The following is a 17,269-nucleotide window of genomic DNA, read 5'->3' on the forward strand; positions in this document are numbered from 1 at the left end:
ATGCAAGTAAAAAGAAAAATAAATTAATATAAACAAAGTCTTCTGATTGTTCTCTATCTCAATCTGAAAAGAATGCCTTGCGAAATACAAGTTACGCAAATTCGTGCCAGTAAAACCAGCCAGTGAAAATGTATCATCCAGACGAGGAAATGTCCCCACCTTTATATGTTCTTTCCGATTCAGGTGTAACTATGGAGTTCAGTGGGTGTAACACATTCTAAGCTATAATAAAACACTATTCATCCACCGCATTCAGTAGCATGACAGACATGCACACCACCAGAACACACGATGCAGGACAGACACAAAGACAAAGTCGTGCGCAAGAGCATGCAGCCGGTCCGAAGAGAAGACTTGCATGCTTGTATGCCAGGAAAGAGTACCTCGCTGTTCCATCTGAAACCGACCTGGACGGACCACGAAAAATGCTATGCTATGCTTTGCTATGCTATGCTATGCTAAGCCACTGACAATGACCGGACAACAGACAGACAGACAGACAAAGCGACAAAAGCCGAGCGAGACAGGCAAGAGAGGCGAGCGCGAGCTCCTCGAACCTACTGCGATGACCGGTAGATGTCAGGTACGTCGCTACAGGTCGCTAGTCTCTCGGCGAATCGCCTCGAAAGAGTTGGACGGCTGCGACCCAGGCTAGAGTTAGACAGAGGTCACAGCTGAGTTTTCGGCTGAGTTAGACAGAGTTCACACACCGCCGACTTACGGGATAGACCGGCAGATGGGAAGGAGACATCGATAGAAGGAAGACACTACGGTCACCCATCCGTGCTTCTATCCTCAGGATACTGAAATCCTTCTCCTCCACGCCGCAACCCCCACTCCGGGCTGGACAGGCAACTTTATCTCATGCGGGCTGCTCCCTTGGAGCGGCACCGCTGCTCCCGAGGGAGCGCACCCCGTAGCCGGGTGCAGTGAGTGCCTTGGGGCTGGGTGGCCTGTCCTCTGGACGGGCTCAGCCCCGGCGACTCACTAGGGTGCCTGCCCAGACCAATGTCTCCCCCTAATTCCTATCATCCTTCCGGCTCTGCAATGGTCTTGTCGACCGAAAGGGCCTAACCCAACAAAACAAACAAACAAACAAACAAACAAACGACACTACGGTACCCGGCACACACCAACAATGCGACAGTGGAACTGAACGTGCATGCAACACGGCAAACGTGATACCCAGTGCGGTGATCCGTCTAAAGAAATAAACTTAACAATATTTTCAATCAACGCCAGCAGCCAAAAAGGTCTGTTTGAGATGTTATTTCCTTTGGCTGCAATTTGTAGATTCAGCTTAAAATTAGGTGCACTCGGGCTGAATGTTATTGCTTCGAGAAATAAACACATTTAGTAATTTTTAACCTCTTACATCCTTCCTGTCAAGAACAAAAGAGCAGGGCAGGAGCAATAACTCGAATCAGGTAAATGTGCTTCACCTCTACGATATTGCTTAGCTTTATCTCAAGACCGATTTACTAATAGCTGACTGCAAAAGCCGCTTTGGTATTTGCCAAAGACCTTTTACTCATTATGATATAGAGTAGCCTTTGCGCATAATAGTCATAGGTATGCAGCAATTTTCACTTCGTATCCTCTTATTTCGATCATAGATCGAAATGATCATAGACTTCCATTAGGGTGGCACTTAATTTAGACTTTTTTAATTTCGACCGGGACGGGTAGCCATATTGTTCTACCTCACGAAAAAATGATCTGTATGAAATTTTATCAAAAAATATTTATGTTTAGAGGTAGCTCAATGGGGTCATACTTGGTACATATTGACAAAACTTATATTGTGAACGGGGATTAAGATGTGTGTCGCGCCTTTCCAAGCATTGTCATATTTGAACTGTAATACGTTTAGATGAATGATAGATGCCTTCCTATTTGTTTCATAACCACAGTGTTTCTCGCCGCAAACGCGCTGTGACGCAATGCGTGATTCAACCAATGGCCGTTCAGCGTAGTTTAGCTTATTTTGTTCGGTGACGGTAGCCCGCTGCCAGGCGTGCAACTTCAGCTCTTCTCTCGTATTACGATGGTTGGGAAGGGTCACGAGACTGCTAGCACTTACCGGGGTTACATGAACAAATAAATGCGTATCAGGAATGGTTTTTCTTCGCTGAATATTGTGATCCGTTTGTAATACGGCATTTACTCTGCTCATGTATCCCCGGTCACTGATGCGCAGGGGGACACTGCCAGTGTACGGGCACAGGGCAGGTCTCCGTGTCTTCGTGATGTCAGGGAGAAGACGTGCACGTGAAAAATATAAGTTGTGTTTTGCTTAGCCATTTCAGAACATTTTTCGCTAGCCAGGCTCAAATTGACAGGCCGCAGCAAACGCTGTTCTAGAATTTCTCGATGAGTGAGAGTTGAAGGGTTGAGTGAAAGCGCTCAGTTTTGACACAAGTGCATCGAACACCGGCCTCAATGCAGGAGCCTGCACGATCATCGAGCAGCGGCTCGAGCAGGACTTGCTCCACCTGACTTGCCACGACATTTACGAGTTTGTTCTATAAAGACATTTTCAGCCTGCCTCGGCCGGTCCAGCGGCCCGGACGTTGTTTTGTTTAACCCGCGCCCCGTAGGGGGGGGGGCCGAAACGGCCCCCCCCCTGTCCTTTTCGGTCGATATCTCCTAAACGGCTGGAGATATCGCCACCAAACTTTCAGGACCTCTCCGGGCATCAATTTTACACATTGTGACCAAAAATTTTTCCAGAGGCTGTGATAGGTTGGCCACAAATGACGTCAGAGTGACGTCATGTTCTGTCATTTTCGACCGAAAAAAGACCTTCGCGAGAAGACCTGTCAGGCCTACAGCTTTGAAGATACAGAAAAATGATCAAGACATAAAAGGTGTAGAATTGACAGGGCTACAAAACTGCTATCTCGGATTTTTGAAATTTTTGAGTTTTGATCCCCAAAAATCAAAAAAGCATTTTTTTGGATATATTAGCCAAAAAATCCAAAAAGTTTTTTGAGTTTCGAAAAAACCGGAATATATGTGATAGTACCTACCGTCTTCTATCCACATACCAAATTTCAGATCGATACCTCGTTTTTTGGCCAAGTTATAGCGAAAAAACTGTTCAAAAATGATGACGTCAAATTTTCAAACTCAATTTTTGGCAATTCTAGAACTCGTAGAGCAAAACAAAGACCACCATTAGACTCCCCGTGACGAGCTGCATCGAATGGATACCCATTTTATGCAAAAACATCAACTTTGAAATTTGACCTAATTTGACCTGACCTTGACCTGACCTTCACCAAAACGTGACCTAGGCTGGCCCCAAAGGCTGCCTAACCCACATAATCGCATTTGTCATGTAAAATGGACCATAAAACATGTATCACACGACACATTCATATTGTGACCCCCGGTGACCTGACCTCGCTGTGACCTGACCTGGTATCAGTGACCTCAGATAGCAAAGTATGTGTTTGACGAACAATATACCATCGATGGTTTTCAATAAATTACCAATTTACTCGATTTCACAGCACATTTCTTGAACTGCCTGTGAACGGTGAAAATCTGACCTTTGACCTGACCTGTGACGTCATCGGTTTGACCTAGGTCAATGAAATTTGGTCACAAGGTAGTTCCTGGGTAGGGCTATCAAACGCCGTTTGAATTTTGAAAATCGGCCGGTAACTTTCCGAGATCTTAGGGGGGGGGCCGAAACGGCCCCCCCCCCCCCTACGGGTGGTAGGGTCCGCCGGTAGCCCTACGGGGCGCGGGTTAAGCGCTTCCATAAAAAGTGGGCGTCTTGATGGAACGAAGCCATAAACCTTGAAAAAATGTGACATGTCCCACCTCCACAACCCGCGTGATGCTCTTGTACAGTTCGGTCATATATCCTTGACCGCCAGCACTCACGCGACAACCGTGAGATGCTGGAGCTGGCCATCACTGTCCTCGGTGGTGCTCCGAAACGAGGTATGAAGGTCGCTCGCCCCGATATGCTCCTTGACTGCTGGTTGACCAATGTCATTTACGCTATGAAGCTTTACCTCTCCCGAGCACAATCCCGGCTCACTACGACTAAGAAGAAGAGCCTCCAGCCGCCAGCGAATCGTGACCTTTGTGGTAACAGCGTAGTTTTCGGCTCGATTCAATGCACCGCTTCTGGCGTCTGCACCAGCGCAAGATCTCGACTTCCTCAAGTCCCTCCTGGAGTACGAATTGGACGAATTGGTGTTCGAATTGGTGTCCAAGGCGACAGCCATTGCCTTCAGCCGTCACCTCTGGTATCTAAATGAGAGGCTGGTCGTCCTCAACTTCTGCCACTAAACGTGAGATGGCTGCATCGTTACGAGAGAAGGAGAGGGCCCAGGACCCCTCCCCTCCCCCCCCCCCCGACGAGCCCACGTTGAATCTACTATAGCTTCAGTCTCTAGCAAGTCCACGGCAGACTTCGTCATATCACAACTGGCCTCACAAGCTTCTTCAGCATCTTCGGTATATGGACACCGACTTCCTCTTGAAGGATCCGATTCTTAGGAAGGTCAAGCCATTCTACAACGCCGCCATGCGCTACATGAGGTCTCTTCACGCCTCTACGACTTCGCGGAACGAGACATTTTGTTGATGGCCAGGAAATCGATCTGACCCCCACGAAGGATAAAGACCAACAGCAGCTCCTCTTGTAGGTCGTCGAGGAGCAAAGACGCAAGCATTCTGACAAACGCAAGGCGATCGTAACTTCTAAGTAGGCAAGACTAGCCGACGAATGATGTGTACAAGTGTTGGCTGATTACGGATGATACCGCTTTCTCCTTTCATGGAATTATGCAGTAAGTTATGCATACCTTCAAAAGAAGTATGTACCTCATATGTATCTATATATCTGAGCTTTAGGTGCTGAAACGTTTCGATTAAGTCTTGGCAACGTCCAACGTCATTGTGAACATCAGAAATACACGTGGAAATTAAAATTTCGGCAAAGTTGTGTTTTTCACAAAAATGCGAACTTTGACGTGGTTGAGCTACCCGTAAATAAACATATTTTCCAAAAATATTTTACACACAACGTTTTCTCGGGTGGTAGAACAGATTGACTGCCCGTCCCGTTCAAAATTCTCAAAACGAAATTTTAGCCCCGTTTTAGTGCCACCCTAACTTCCATCCAATATAACAAAACCAAGTCAAACACCACACACAAAGAATTCACCAGAAACACCACCAGCCACCCTCCCCCTGCCTCAGATCCGGCGCCCACCTTAAACGCCGGGTTCTCGTAGCTGGGCCCGTTCTTCCTCGCGGGCGTGATGGGCGCCTTGGCGTGGCTAGACTTTCTGACGAGGCACACGGCGCAGATGATGGCCAGCAGGATGGCCAGCGCGGCGATAATGGCTGCCACCACCATCCCGCTGTAGTAGCTGGCAGCGCCGGCCAACTGCGTCTGGTCCGGCTCTGTCGGGAGGGAAGGGCCGGGGGTGGTTAGGGTGGGGGGAGAGAGGTGGGAGGGTTATGAGAGGGCGGAGGGAGAGCTCAGACACGGGATGGGATTACTCTGCAAACTGAAGTTACGGATGAGTTAAAATATAATTACTCGATGTGATGTTTGTCGTAACCGCGGAAGTGCGGACCTGTCAGTCATCATTCACCTTTCATCAGTCATCATCAGCCAGGTGGATTTATTTATTTTACTTAATCTGATGTATCCGTTTATTTTTGGCATCGCGTTACGTCTCCTCTTTGTAGCACATGCAATGCTTAATTGTGATCAATTCACCTCGCAGTGAATGTTAGCATATAAACTCACCGTTTTCATCTCCCTTGATCTCCTCGGCCTTTCCGATCTCGCCTAGCTTTGTGACAAACTCCTGCACCTCCGAGACCCGCTTCTTGCCGTTCTTTAGGTATGCCTCCAGCCACACTTGGTACCTGCGACGGAGGGACGGTAAGAACAGGTGAAACATAGACAAAGAGTTACAATTCACCGGCTGACACCTATGTTTCGGGTAGTAACGCATAAATGTTCACAGGAAAAAGCGTGTCCGGTCTCACATTGCTGAAATGCAATTAACGCCGAATATCCTAAACAGCAATATAGCTTTCTGTGTCCAACCGTCTTTCGAGATACCCATGAATGCTGCTAGCTCGACACCTGCTCCGAAGCACACACCCATAGGTGAATCGAAGACAACTCACTTGCTGCTGGGTTTGAGTCCCTTGAGAAGCAGCGAGGGCTGGTCGGAGGTCTTGGCCAGCTTGAAGGTGTGCTTCTCCTCACGCTCCTTCTCGTAGATGTAGACGATGCGGTAGACGTTGACGTACTTGTACTGCGGGTCCGGGATGCCGGACCACTCGACTCGCACAGAGCTCGGCTTCACCTCGGCCAGTGTCAGAGTCAGGTTGAAGTCGTACGGGTCTGTCGGCACAGGGAGAGGGGAGGTCGGGTTAGCGACAGGGGGTCAGGAACTAGCCAGAGAGGGCTGATGATGAGCAGCTGGTCCAAATCGAGGCAGCTGAGTTACAGCGGTATATGTGGCATGGCAAACAAAACGGTTTCAAAATACCAAGCATTTTATCAAATAGGTAATTCATCTCAACGATACCCGTTCACCGTTTGGGCAATATGTGATAAGCATTGAAAGTTAATAAGCGTTTTGCTGGGACCAGCAATTGAAATGTGGTTGTCGTATAAGAAATTAACTATTTTTTTTGCTTCTACATAGTGTATAAGAATGCTATCTAGACGATTCTAGAACTCTCTTCAAGCAGCAATGCCAAGAGCCCGGCCACTGACCGACGACGGGCAGAGTGCGGATACGCAGCGGCCGCTCCGACACCAGCTCCGTGTTCTTGTCCTGGAAGGGCATCAGCACGATGTCGACCTCGTAGCCGGTGCCGGGCTTCAGCTCGGTCAGCTCGTACTGCGTCAGCTCCCGGTGGATGAACGGCGTCATCGTCCACACCTGAGGAAGACGGAGCGTCATGGTCCATACATTGGAGGATGGCAGGGGAGTTAATGGTTCACTCACACAGAGAATGGAGAGGACAGAAAGAAGTCATGGACAGAAAGGAGGACCGAAAGGACCCACACCTGGGGATGGTGGGTCATGGTTTCTGTCTCGAGAGACTGAAGAGATGTTCAAATTAGCGTTGCATATAGCGAGCAAGCAGAAACTTGACCCAGAGATTGATCTGAACATCGAATTCTGACCCCGTGAGTCCGTGACTGACCGGTAACCCTACATATAAAACACTAGCCCTTGGCACCGTGGCTGACCCACGCACCAGTCCCTGGAGTGTTCAGACATGTGAAATGGACCTTCACCTCCACCCTTGATCCGTTCACTGACCTGTGCGTCGACGTCGACATCCCTGTAGCGCAGCTGGATGCCGTCGATGTACTTGAGCTCTGTCTCGTTGAGCCGTCTCCAGCCGATTTTGGCCCAGGTGGTGTTTATGTCCGTGGCCACCAGAGCGGCGTCCAGCGCCACCTTGGGCGGCAGCGTGGTGCCCGCTGCGAGACGGCAGGGGAGAGCGTCAGTACGGGTCGGTGGATCATGTCCGGGGGAGAAAAGGAAGTTGTGGGGACGAAAAGGTGAAACGAAACGTAATATTGGCCTCTTAATTACGATAAAAACCGGTTGTAATGTTTGTTGACGTGTGGCCTTCAATAATGCAGACAACGACATATTTTTTTTTTTCGGCTGGAAACAGAACCTCTAAAACGATAGGTGCACGGGTCTTGCTATTTCAAAACGTTCTCTGGCAGCGTTCCGAAACCATACACACATATCCAGCACCAAATCTGTCCCACCTCTCCTCTCACTCCCACTCCAGTTGACCTCATTACTCACGTGAGGGCAGGGGTAGCGTGCGGACCTCGTGGAGACCTCCCTGCAGGTCGGTAGTGCCCTCGTCAAAGGTCACCCTGGCCTGGAGCAGGTACTCAGTATCGGGTGCCAGGTCTCCCAGGGTCCAGCTGTACTCGGAGGCGGTCAGACGGCCGCTGGGAGTGACGAACATGCGCCGGTCCCAGCTGGACAGGTTACCCTCGCTGAAAGAAAGGCGGACGACCGGTCAGCGGATGCGGGCGCGGGATGGGGGGGGGGGGGAGCGATTTACTCGTGACTCTTGACTCTTGACTTGACTCGTTATTTTAAATTAATTGATCAGTAAGGTAATGTTGGGGGCCTGAATTCAACTGAATCGACCCCCACCCCAAAATGATCAGCCATTCCGCACATAGCAACACTCCAGATTGTTCAAGGCGCCCCCCCCCCCCGCTAGCTCCCACCCACCCATTACCTGTCAAATAGGCCAGTGTTGTCCGTGTAGAGCACCTCTGCTTTTCCGGCCAGGCCGACGAACTGCGGCGGCAGCGTGAAGTTGATGTGGATGGAGCTGGGGTCGGCCGCATCCACCACCACATTCTCCAGCATCAGAACTGTAAGAGGGAGGAAGAGAGGTCAGGGTCGTTTTACCAAATTGACACACTCTTTACCAAATTGAATAAGCAGAGTGTGTGAAAAGACGAGGAAGCCTTGAACAAATGCCGCATCAAAAACATACCATATGTAATACAGAGACGTGCGTCAATTTCACCTCATATCGAAATACCCAAAAATGAAATAGCAAGTAAGCACATAATTACTCGAACACTGTTGTTTATTTCTTCCGCAACTGCTGTCTGCTGACCAACCGTTCGACTGTTGCCTCTGTGACTCACCAGTGGGCAGTGTGGGCTCCGGTTCCGCCGTGGTTGTGGTCGTTACCGGTGGTTCTGTAAACGCCACAGACACTGGTTATTCGTACGGAAAGCTCAATCTGAGACAGTCTCACGATGGCTGACAATGATTTTTCGGTGAAGGTGCTGGCATATTGAACGCTCAAAGACACATCACTTTACTTCAAAACCTGCATCTTAATGGGAGTGGGAGTGGGACGTTTTTTAATAGCGCATAAAAATGAAACAAATGCCAGACAAAAACCAAACATAACAGGCTATTCAACATCGAAAAAAGTTCAGTAAGGTTTATCAATAAGTAATGATTGATATACAGCGTTACTCGTTATTTCGACAATTCTTAATCTGGTTATATTTGCATTTTCATCGTTATCAGTTATCACTAAGGACAATTTGGCAGCATTTGGCTAAGTTTAAGATACTGTGAACCAACTATTTATTGCAGCTTTTGATCTGCGCAATTTGTAGCGGGATGCACCTCGCCAAAATCTCAGCCGCTGCGACAGCATGCTGCCGTCATGCACCTCTACAAGCAGAGCTCGATGCATGTCCAGATACGCTACAGCGCAGACCTGGCGTGGAGTGGCCACCGTCTATTCTACATCTCATCTGCAGGCAGGTCCCTGTCCGCCAGAGCTCTCTCAGAAAACCATAACCGTCCGTATAGCACTGTTTGCTTGGGCGCATCTCTGTCCTGACTCCTGTGTACCGACGCCTTCGAGGATATGGGAACACCGGCCACCGGCTCTCCTGAGCGCTGGAATGGGCAGTTCATACTGAGAATGTACAAAGTACAGACACCAAGTGTTTTAGCGTACCGTCACCAGGCAACAGCACCGTCACCGATCAGCTGGGCGGGGAGCGCCGGCGGCCCGAACACCGCGCGAAGGTATACTCGTAAGTGTTTAAGGAGCGGGGGTTAGTCGCACCGCGGGCGCCTCTCTGCGTTTAACGGATACCTACCTTTACGTCGACTGACGGGGAAGTTCGGAGAGGAGGATACCGAGGCCAGGAGCTCCTTAATGAGCGTTTCGTCGTCCAGGTCGGCACCGAAGGGCGGCCGCTCCGTCGTCCGGTCCGGGCTGGTGGGGAAGTGGATCGGTCGCGCCGGTCGCGTTGGACGGCTCGTGATCGGCGGTCGGGGTCGGAACGGCTGGTCGGGGAAGTGTATCGGTCCGGAGGGTCGCGCTGGCCTCGGCCGCTCTGTGGTCGGCTCCTCAGTCTGCGGTGCGTCTGTCTCCGGCTCAGTGGCGTCTGGAGGCGGGGTCGCAGCGGTGCTCCCGCCTGATTGTTTTGCTGTTTCATCATCCACAGGTTTAGGCTGCGACCCCAGAGGCCGCACGGTGACAGCGGCTATCAGAGGCGGTTCCTCGACCTCCGGACGCTCAGTAGTGGTCACTTGGCCGGCGTCCTGCTCAGGAGTCGAGCCGAGTACGCCCGTGTTGGGCGTGATCTCGCCGGCGGTGGCGGCGGTGGTGACGTCAGAGAGGATGCCCTCTGGCGACGTGGGCAGACGATGCGAACGGTCACCCACCGACCAGGAAGGATCGAAGGCATAGGTGAACACGCCCACCGGCGCACCGTCCGGGGTCTCTAGGTCAACCACAGTCACGTTACGGGGCGCATGCGCGTTAGGTCCGTCTGAAAGGAGACAGGGTGAGAGCGCAGTGAGACGTGCAGGCGAGCCAGTGGAGCGTGCGGTGAGTGACGTCAAAGCTCGGGTCAGGCAGGTCAAAACGAGCGTAACGAAGTCAGTTTAAGAACGGGTTCCGTGCAACGAAACGTCGAAATAATGGGAGTTTGTCGTGGTCGTTCCGTGGTGCTGACATGCAGAAAAATGCGTCGGTCAAATTTGGATAAACATCGAAAAAGAAAAAGTCCTCTCATTCATATTGTCCTGCACCGGACGCCCGTGCCCCGTAGCTCTGAATTCAATGAAAAAGACCTGTGGAGCCGTAAGATTAAACGAACTTGGCACATGCCACTGCAACGTGCAAACAGTACTTTAAAAAATCAAGTGACCGTACTCATGTAGGGCTCATGCGGTGCAACTGCTATAGGTGGGTGATAGAAGTTTCAGCATTCTCAATCATGCGGTGCAGTCGTCTACAGTCGTGATGCGTATGATCGAACTAGGATCGAATGGCACACGGAGCAAATCAGACCTTTTTGATCACCCATGCAAATGTCAATACATACAACGACCATTTATGGCCCAAATAACCTCTGCAATCTGCATATTTATAGGTGTTCCTTAAAAGTCACTTTTAGATGACATAGCACTCAAAGAAAACGTGTGACAACAGAAAGTACTCGCTCTAGCGTTACCACCATCCACCCAGACACGGACACCACACAGACCCGACCCAGCACTCCATGCACCCCGCCCCTTCGCCTTCTCCCCGGTACTCACCTATCTTTGCACACTGCCAGAACTGGCAGCAGCCGTTGGGTCCGGTGACCAGCTCCGTCTGCTCGGGCGGACAGGGCAGACCGGCGGGAGGCGCGTCGGGCACCGCCGGGCAGTCGGGCTGGCAGTTGACCTCTCCGAACTCGCAGTAGCAGCGCTGGTGGCAGCCAGTCAGGTTCTGAGGGATCTCGTACTGGTTTCGGAACTTCTGGCCCTGGTAGATGCAGTGGCCGTCGTCCTTGCAGACGGCCTCTCCGCAGCAGTCGGGCGGCTGGCGGCTGGGGTCGCGCGGCACCTCCCACTCCAGACAGTCGGGGTTGAGCAGATCCAGGCCGAACCTTACCGGGCAGCGGATCGGCGCGCACATCTTACCGGCCTGGCCGCAGATACAGAACTGGCGGCAGCCGTCGTGGAACTCGTCGCCGACCTTGTACAGCTTTCCGTCGTGGAGACAGCCTTCGGGGCGCAGCGTGGTCACTTCTGGAGCCGGTGTGGACTCCAGTGCCGCGGCCGCAGCCACCGGCACCGTCTCACCGAGAAAGTCTGAAACGGCCCGGAGAGCGGAGTTAGAGGCGTGGGGAGCGGGAGTCTGACGGGGCAGACAGACGGCTTGGCATTATTTTTTGATTGATGGGACTAGTGAGCCACCCAGAGGCTATGTTCAGAAAAAGTGATATTGGTATGGCACCGATATATTAGCACAAAGATGAGATACCGCTTTATTCAACCCTTTAGGTGCAAACCCAGCATTGTAAGCATATATTCAATTGATTAAGACCTTTGCAGATTTCAGTACAAAATCAAATATCCACACTTTACCAAACTTAAGAACAGGTGTTACCTGGGTTAGACAACTTGACAAGCGAGTTACGGAATAACGTTAATCAATGGAAATAAAGCCAAACAATAGTAGTGAAGCGTTGATTATGAACACACGGTTAAAACGTTACAGCGAACGCAGAATATTCACACACCATCGTTACTATAAAGCTAACAGTAGAAAATGTACACAGATGGTTGTTTTATAAACAGCGCCCACACCACCATAGCACCTCTGACGACTATAACAGCTCTGCGCCCATCGCTAGATATGTACACAGTGTTGGTCAGTACAGGAGCCAGACAATAGTCCCTCTCAAACCGTGTCCACGCCTGTTATCCCGATCTCGCGACTTCGCTAGTATGTCTGACACCGAGAGTTTCTGCAGCGAATCTATGTCCAAGCTCAACTATCTATTGAGATAATAGATATGTAACGTATGTGGTAAGCGCTGGTGGAGGTTCGATCGAAAAGAGTCTTCAACTGGGCCCTCAAAACGCATTGTTTTCCACTTTGAAAGGACGGCTTACCGAGATTACAGCCACAACAAATTAACGCGACAAATGTGAGGGGCTGGAAGATTGCGGATAGGCAAGGCGAATTAAAAACGCACTATGAATTATTAGGATGGAACATTAGAACGGGAGGTGTATTAACCCTCGCATGTGTGCGGCGTTTTCCAGCTTCTAATGTGTAGGGGGGGGGTCGGTTGGACCCCCCCCTTGCCGTTTGGCCCCTGATCGAGCTAGAGCTTCGCGGAAAAAACGAGCGTGTTGCCCGTGACGAGAGGAAGCCGATGATACCCAATTTTAAGGTCCTAGGTCATTGGTTGACCTTCCAGGTCAGGTCAATGACCCAAGGTCGGGAAAATCGGGACCTGTTAGAAAGTCGTAAAGTGTGGCTGCTAAGGGGTTTTCCGGGGTGCTGATCACGAATATCGTGTTAGTTTTGATCACAGATGATGTCTTTAAGCATTTAGACCAGGTCGGGTCAGGTCAGGTCAGGTCAACCAGTAGGCGTCGTGACGGGTATTAGTATTACGTGTCAACCGCCTCTGACAGCTTCGTAACATGTTACGAAGTCACCAAAACTACTTCGTAAATGTTCAAATGGTTGCTAAATTCGAATTCAGCTCCAAAAACTTGCCTAGAAACATGTAAAACTCGAAAAAGTGCACCGAGGTCACCAAAGGTCAATGACCTGACCTGACCTTCAGGTGACCTTGACACCCACCCTGATGCATGGGAGCAACATCAAATCACATGTTTGAACGTTTGAAACCACGAAAAGCTTGCAAACGCGCGGCTAATGCGAGCCGACATACGCGGAATCGCGATTCCGGCCAAACATGGTCTCGGAAAAGAGGTCACAGGTCAAAGGTCATTGGGGTCAGGGTCATGAAATTTTCAGGGTAGGTGTAAAATTGATCAATGCGAGGGTACTGAAAGTTTCGTCGCGATCGGCCGCTTTTTACGCGAGTTATTCGCGAAAAACCATGGGGGGGGTCCATCCGACCCCCCCCCTACACATGCGAGGGTTAAATTGTCTGAAAGAAAGAAGAAGCGTTATAAAGACGTCAAGCTAGCCATAGCCTACAGCCACCATCACCTTGTAGATTCAATCACCCGAATAATACGCATACCCACATCACGCTACCTTCACCAGTATATTATCGCCGCCACCGTTACCAGCTCCAAGTTCAGACTCCCACCAGCGGCTTCACCGAATACCGATAGCTGCTCTGCCCAGCTCCTCGCGTTAGCTCCTCGCGTTAGCTCCGCCGCCGCTGTTAGAACGCCCGCCGCCGGGCCGTTAGCTCCTGGAGGCCTGTCTCCGCGCCTCGCCACTCGCTGTGTTACCTGATCCTCGCTCCGTCGCTGATCGCTCCTCTTCCAGTCCCAGACCGGCGGCGAACAGCGCTGGGCTCAGACCGGTGAGCTGAATCTCAGGCTCCTGCTCCTCCGCCGAAATCCTCGCCTGCCCGCGCCGCGCCTCCACGCCCCCGAGAGGAGATGTGTCGCGCGCAGGCGCCTCCGAGGGCAGCGGCTGCACGTCGGCAGCCACCGTGGCCGAGGTCTGCACGGTCATCACGCGGATCAGAGTGGGGATCTTCTTCACAGCCACGATACCGACGGAGGGAGCCAGGCCGCCGGGCCGCGGCGCCTCCGTGGGCTCGGCAGGTCGCGGGGTGCTCGAGGGCTCCTCGCCGGGGATCGGGGCGAATGTGATGAGGCCCGTGATGCGCCGAGTGGTGGGCACCGTTCGCGGAGTGGTGCTGGTGACGGCGGCCCGGGTGGTGATGGTGCTGCTGACCGGCTGCACTGGTGAGTCTGTCGTTTGGTCGGTGATTTGATCGGTGGTGGTTTCCGATCCTGGAGGGCCGGAGGCTGCTCCATCTAGAGCTATCTCCTCAGGTGGCTCGGTAGAGTTCAACGTCAAAGCGTCACTCTCACTCAGCAACTCGTCTTTGAACTCCTCCCTAACAACATCCAGTCCTTCACTGCTGACTGACGACTCGGTCGAAACAGCCGGCGCCTCTGTCACAGCCTCCTCAGACCCTTCTGTCACGGGAGTCTCTATGGTCGTGCTTTCCACGGCACCCACGCTCTCAGACAAGCTCTCCACTTCCTCTCCCGCTTGGGACTTGGTCTCCTCACTCACTGTCGGCTCGGTCGGACCAATGGTCGCGCCGTCCATGGTCACAGTCGTGGTCTCCATGGATGAACCGGTCGCCAGCAGATCGTCATACGACTCAGTAGCGGTGACCTCTAGGGACTCGACCTCCCCACTCCTCTCCGTGGTCGGCTGAATCGTGGGAGCCTCGGACGCCGCTGGCTTTTCTGTAGCGATTTCATCCTCCATCGCCTCTACGATAGCGTTATTGAGGGCCTTCACCTCTTCCTCATCCAGTCCTCCGCTGAGGCCGGTGAGGTTGATCTCGATCACGTTGGAAATATCGGTAGTTGACGGAGTATCCTGTGCTGCCTCCGTGGTTTCTAGTGAGGAGGTGGTGGTTCGCTCTTCTGCGGAACCGGCTGCTGTAGGAGGTTTGGACGGCACCTGGGACACCAGTGTACTGGCGAAGGTGGAGGTCTCAGCAGGACCGGTGGTGACCCCATCCCGTGATGTCTCGGTCTGAGTCGGCTTTGACGTAGTTGCCTCCGTAGCTGAAGGTGGTGAATCAATTGTGTTTGTAGCAGAGTCAGCATCCTTCACAGCCTTCGTGTCGGTTTTCTCACTTGATTTCGCTTTAGCCGTTCCAGCGGCGGGTGCACTAGCCACGTTTATTTCGTTCAGTTCATCCTCATCGGTCACATCCGAGCTGGATGCTTCAGTCGTGCTAGTCTCAGACTGAGAGAGGTCCTCCTTCTCCCCAACCACCGCCTCAAAACTGGCCTTCTCCATCTCTGCCACCACAACCATCGGATCTTTCTCCGTCGTTTCTGTCGTCTCCTCTGTCGCCGTCGCCATTGTCGTCGTTTCTCCAGCGCCCGCCTCGCTCTCACCCTGGCTCTTCTGTTCCTCTCTCAACATGATAGGCGCTGCCAGATGCGTGATCTCCTCCTTTACTTCCTTCTGGCAGCTCTTCACCCAGCAGCAGGCGTCTTTCGTGTCCTGCACCAGAATACAGCCGGGGTCCTCGGGTATCGTCACCTCGGGGCAGCGCGGCAGACAGAACAGCTCACCACCCGGGAAGCAGACGCAGCGCTCCTCACAGCCGCGGAAGAACACCTCGCCGGCGGCGCGGGTGTCGTTCCCGTCGGCACACGAGTCCCCGACCGGCAGAGCCGGTGTGGAAGGCGCTGTGGTAGAGCTTGTTGGAGGCGACGTTGATGTAGTTGTAGAAAGTGTTGTTGAAGATGGAGACTCGTTTGTAGGAGTTGAAGTACTTGACGTAGAGGGAGAAGCCGTCGTCGAGGGTGCAGACTCCGAGGTGGACGCAGGTGCAGGCCGTGCGGGCAGTGCAGGCGGCGCGGGCGGTGCTGCAACATGAGAGAGGCATGCAGAGATGGGCCATGCCGCGACAGAGCCGCGCACACCAGTTCAGTGAGCACAGGGTCAGACAGTGGGTGGCCGGTCAGTCGTGCCGGGGCCGGTTAAAGGTCAGGGCGCGGGTCATGCTGCCGAGACTACCGTCCGTCCGCCATGCGATCAGAGCGGCACACAGAGAGAGGGGGTGAGTGGAGAGAGGGGTACCGCGGGGTCGTGCTGGAGCTGTTACGGAGGGGACGGGAGATACGCCGGCTACCGGGGCATAAAGATGTGGACAGTGACCAGGACATGCTGGCTCCGTGGATTGATATGTAAGCTTTAAGCAATGTTCGCCCACATGCTCGATTTCCTAATCGACCTACATATTATGATTTTGCAAATAAATATACTCGATTGTCGATGGGAACAACAACAACAACTTATTTCCCCGTAATTCACTGCATTTAGATTATGCGAGAAGCGAATAACGTCGAAAGATTTGGAAGCAAATACTGGCACTGCGTAAATGTTAGATAAACATCAAATTACTAAAACTGAACATCAAGATTAATTGATCAAGCACAACCGGTTGGAGTCACGAAAACTTCAGCTAGTCCACTCGGAACATTCAGTCTTGCATGCCCGTGCGATGGGTGAAGCCAAAGATGTACTGGGTGCCACCGTGCTTTCGGGTGCAGTTGGGTGCGGGCGGGTGCCATTAGGGGTCAGATTAGTTGGCCGTGACCTCGGTCAGGTCAGGGCAGTGCCGGCGGGCATTTACCGCAGCCGATTTCGTCGCTCTCATCGCGGCAGTCGAACAGGAAGTCACAGCGCTGCGAGGCGGGAATACAGGAGCCGTCTCGGCAGCGGAAACCCGGGTCAAACGAGCCGCACCGGCCTAGAGGGGGCGCACAGACGGTCAGGGAGGGACCAGAGACCCTAGTCAGCAGAACTGAGATGGCTGGGAGGATGGAATACAGCAAGAGCAATGGAAACTGGTGGGTGTAACGAATGACAGTTACTCTGGAATACGTTATCTCATGATTGGAAGTGTTATTAGCCCGCGCCCTGCTGGGGGGGGGGTGTTTGAACACCCCCCCTGTGGTTTTTCGCGGATATCTCAAAAACGGCGGCGCGGAGCGCCGCCGTTTTTGGTACACCTTATCATACATCAATTCTACACATGTTGTGAAAATTTCACACCAAGGTCATTCAAGGTCAGGTCACCAGGTCACTTGAAGTGACCTCACCTCATAAAAAGTTTCAATGTCTGCCATAGCTACACCGAGTGACCGATCGCTTTGAAACTTTCAGCGATTACTAAGAACAATAGCATGTACAAAAT

General features: G+C 52.1%; 1 protein-coding gene across 1 annotated transcript in view; it reads right to left on the reverse strand.

The window, feature by feature from the left end:
- Positions 1-315: 315 nt before the first annotated feature.
- LOC122373113 (mucin-5AC-like) overlaps positions 316-17,269 on the reverse strand; it is a 67,044-nt gene continuing 50,090 nt past the window's right edge. The window contains exons 15-26 of the mRNA XM_043350888.1: positions 13,812-15,935; positions 11,136-11,675; positions 9,686-10,219; positions 8,705-8,758; positions 8,284-8,422; positions 7,833-8,032; positions 7,329-7,492; positions 6,773-6,941; positions 6,175-6,394; positions 5,786-5,907; positions 5,240-5,433; positions 316-639 (exon numbers count right to left, since the gene is read on the reverse strand). Coding sequence (XP_043206823.1) covers positions 592-639; positions 5,240-5,433; positions 5,786-5,907; positions 6,175-6,394; positions 6,773-6,941; positions 7,329-7,492; positions 7,833-8,032; positions 8,284-8,422; positions 8,705-8,758; positions 9,686-10,219; positions 11,136-11,675; positions 13,812-15,935 — 4,508 coding nt within the window. The 3' untranslated portion in view covers positions 316-591. The remainder of the gene's footprint in view (positions 640-5,239; positions 5,434-5,785; positions 5,908-6,174; positions 6,395-6,772; positions 6,942-7,328; positions 7,493-7,832; positions 8,033-8,283; positions 8,423-8,704; positions 8,759-9,685; positions 10,220-11,135; positions 11,676-13,811; positions 15,936-17,269) is intronic.

The sequence above is a fragment of the Amphibalanus amphitrite genome, unplaced genomic scaffold (assembly GCF_019059575.1).
Source record: "Amphibalanus amphitrite isolate SeventyFive unplaced genomic scaffold, NRLGWU_Aamphi_draft 001444F_arrow, whole genome shotgun sequence".
Taxonomy (NCBI): domain Eukaryota; kingdom Metazoa; phylum Arthropoda; class Thecostraca; order Balanomorpha; family Balanidae; genus Amphibalanus; species Amphibalanus amphitrite.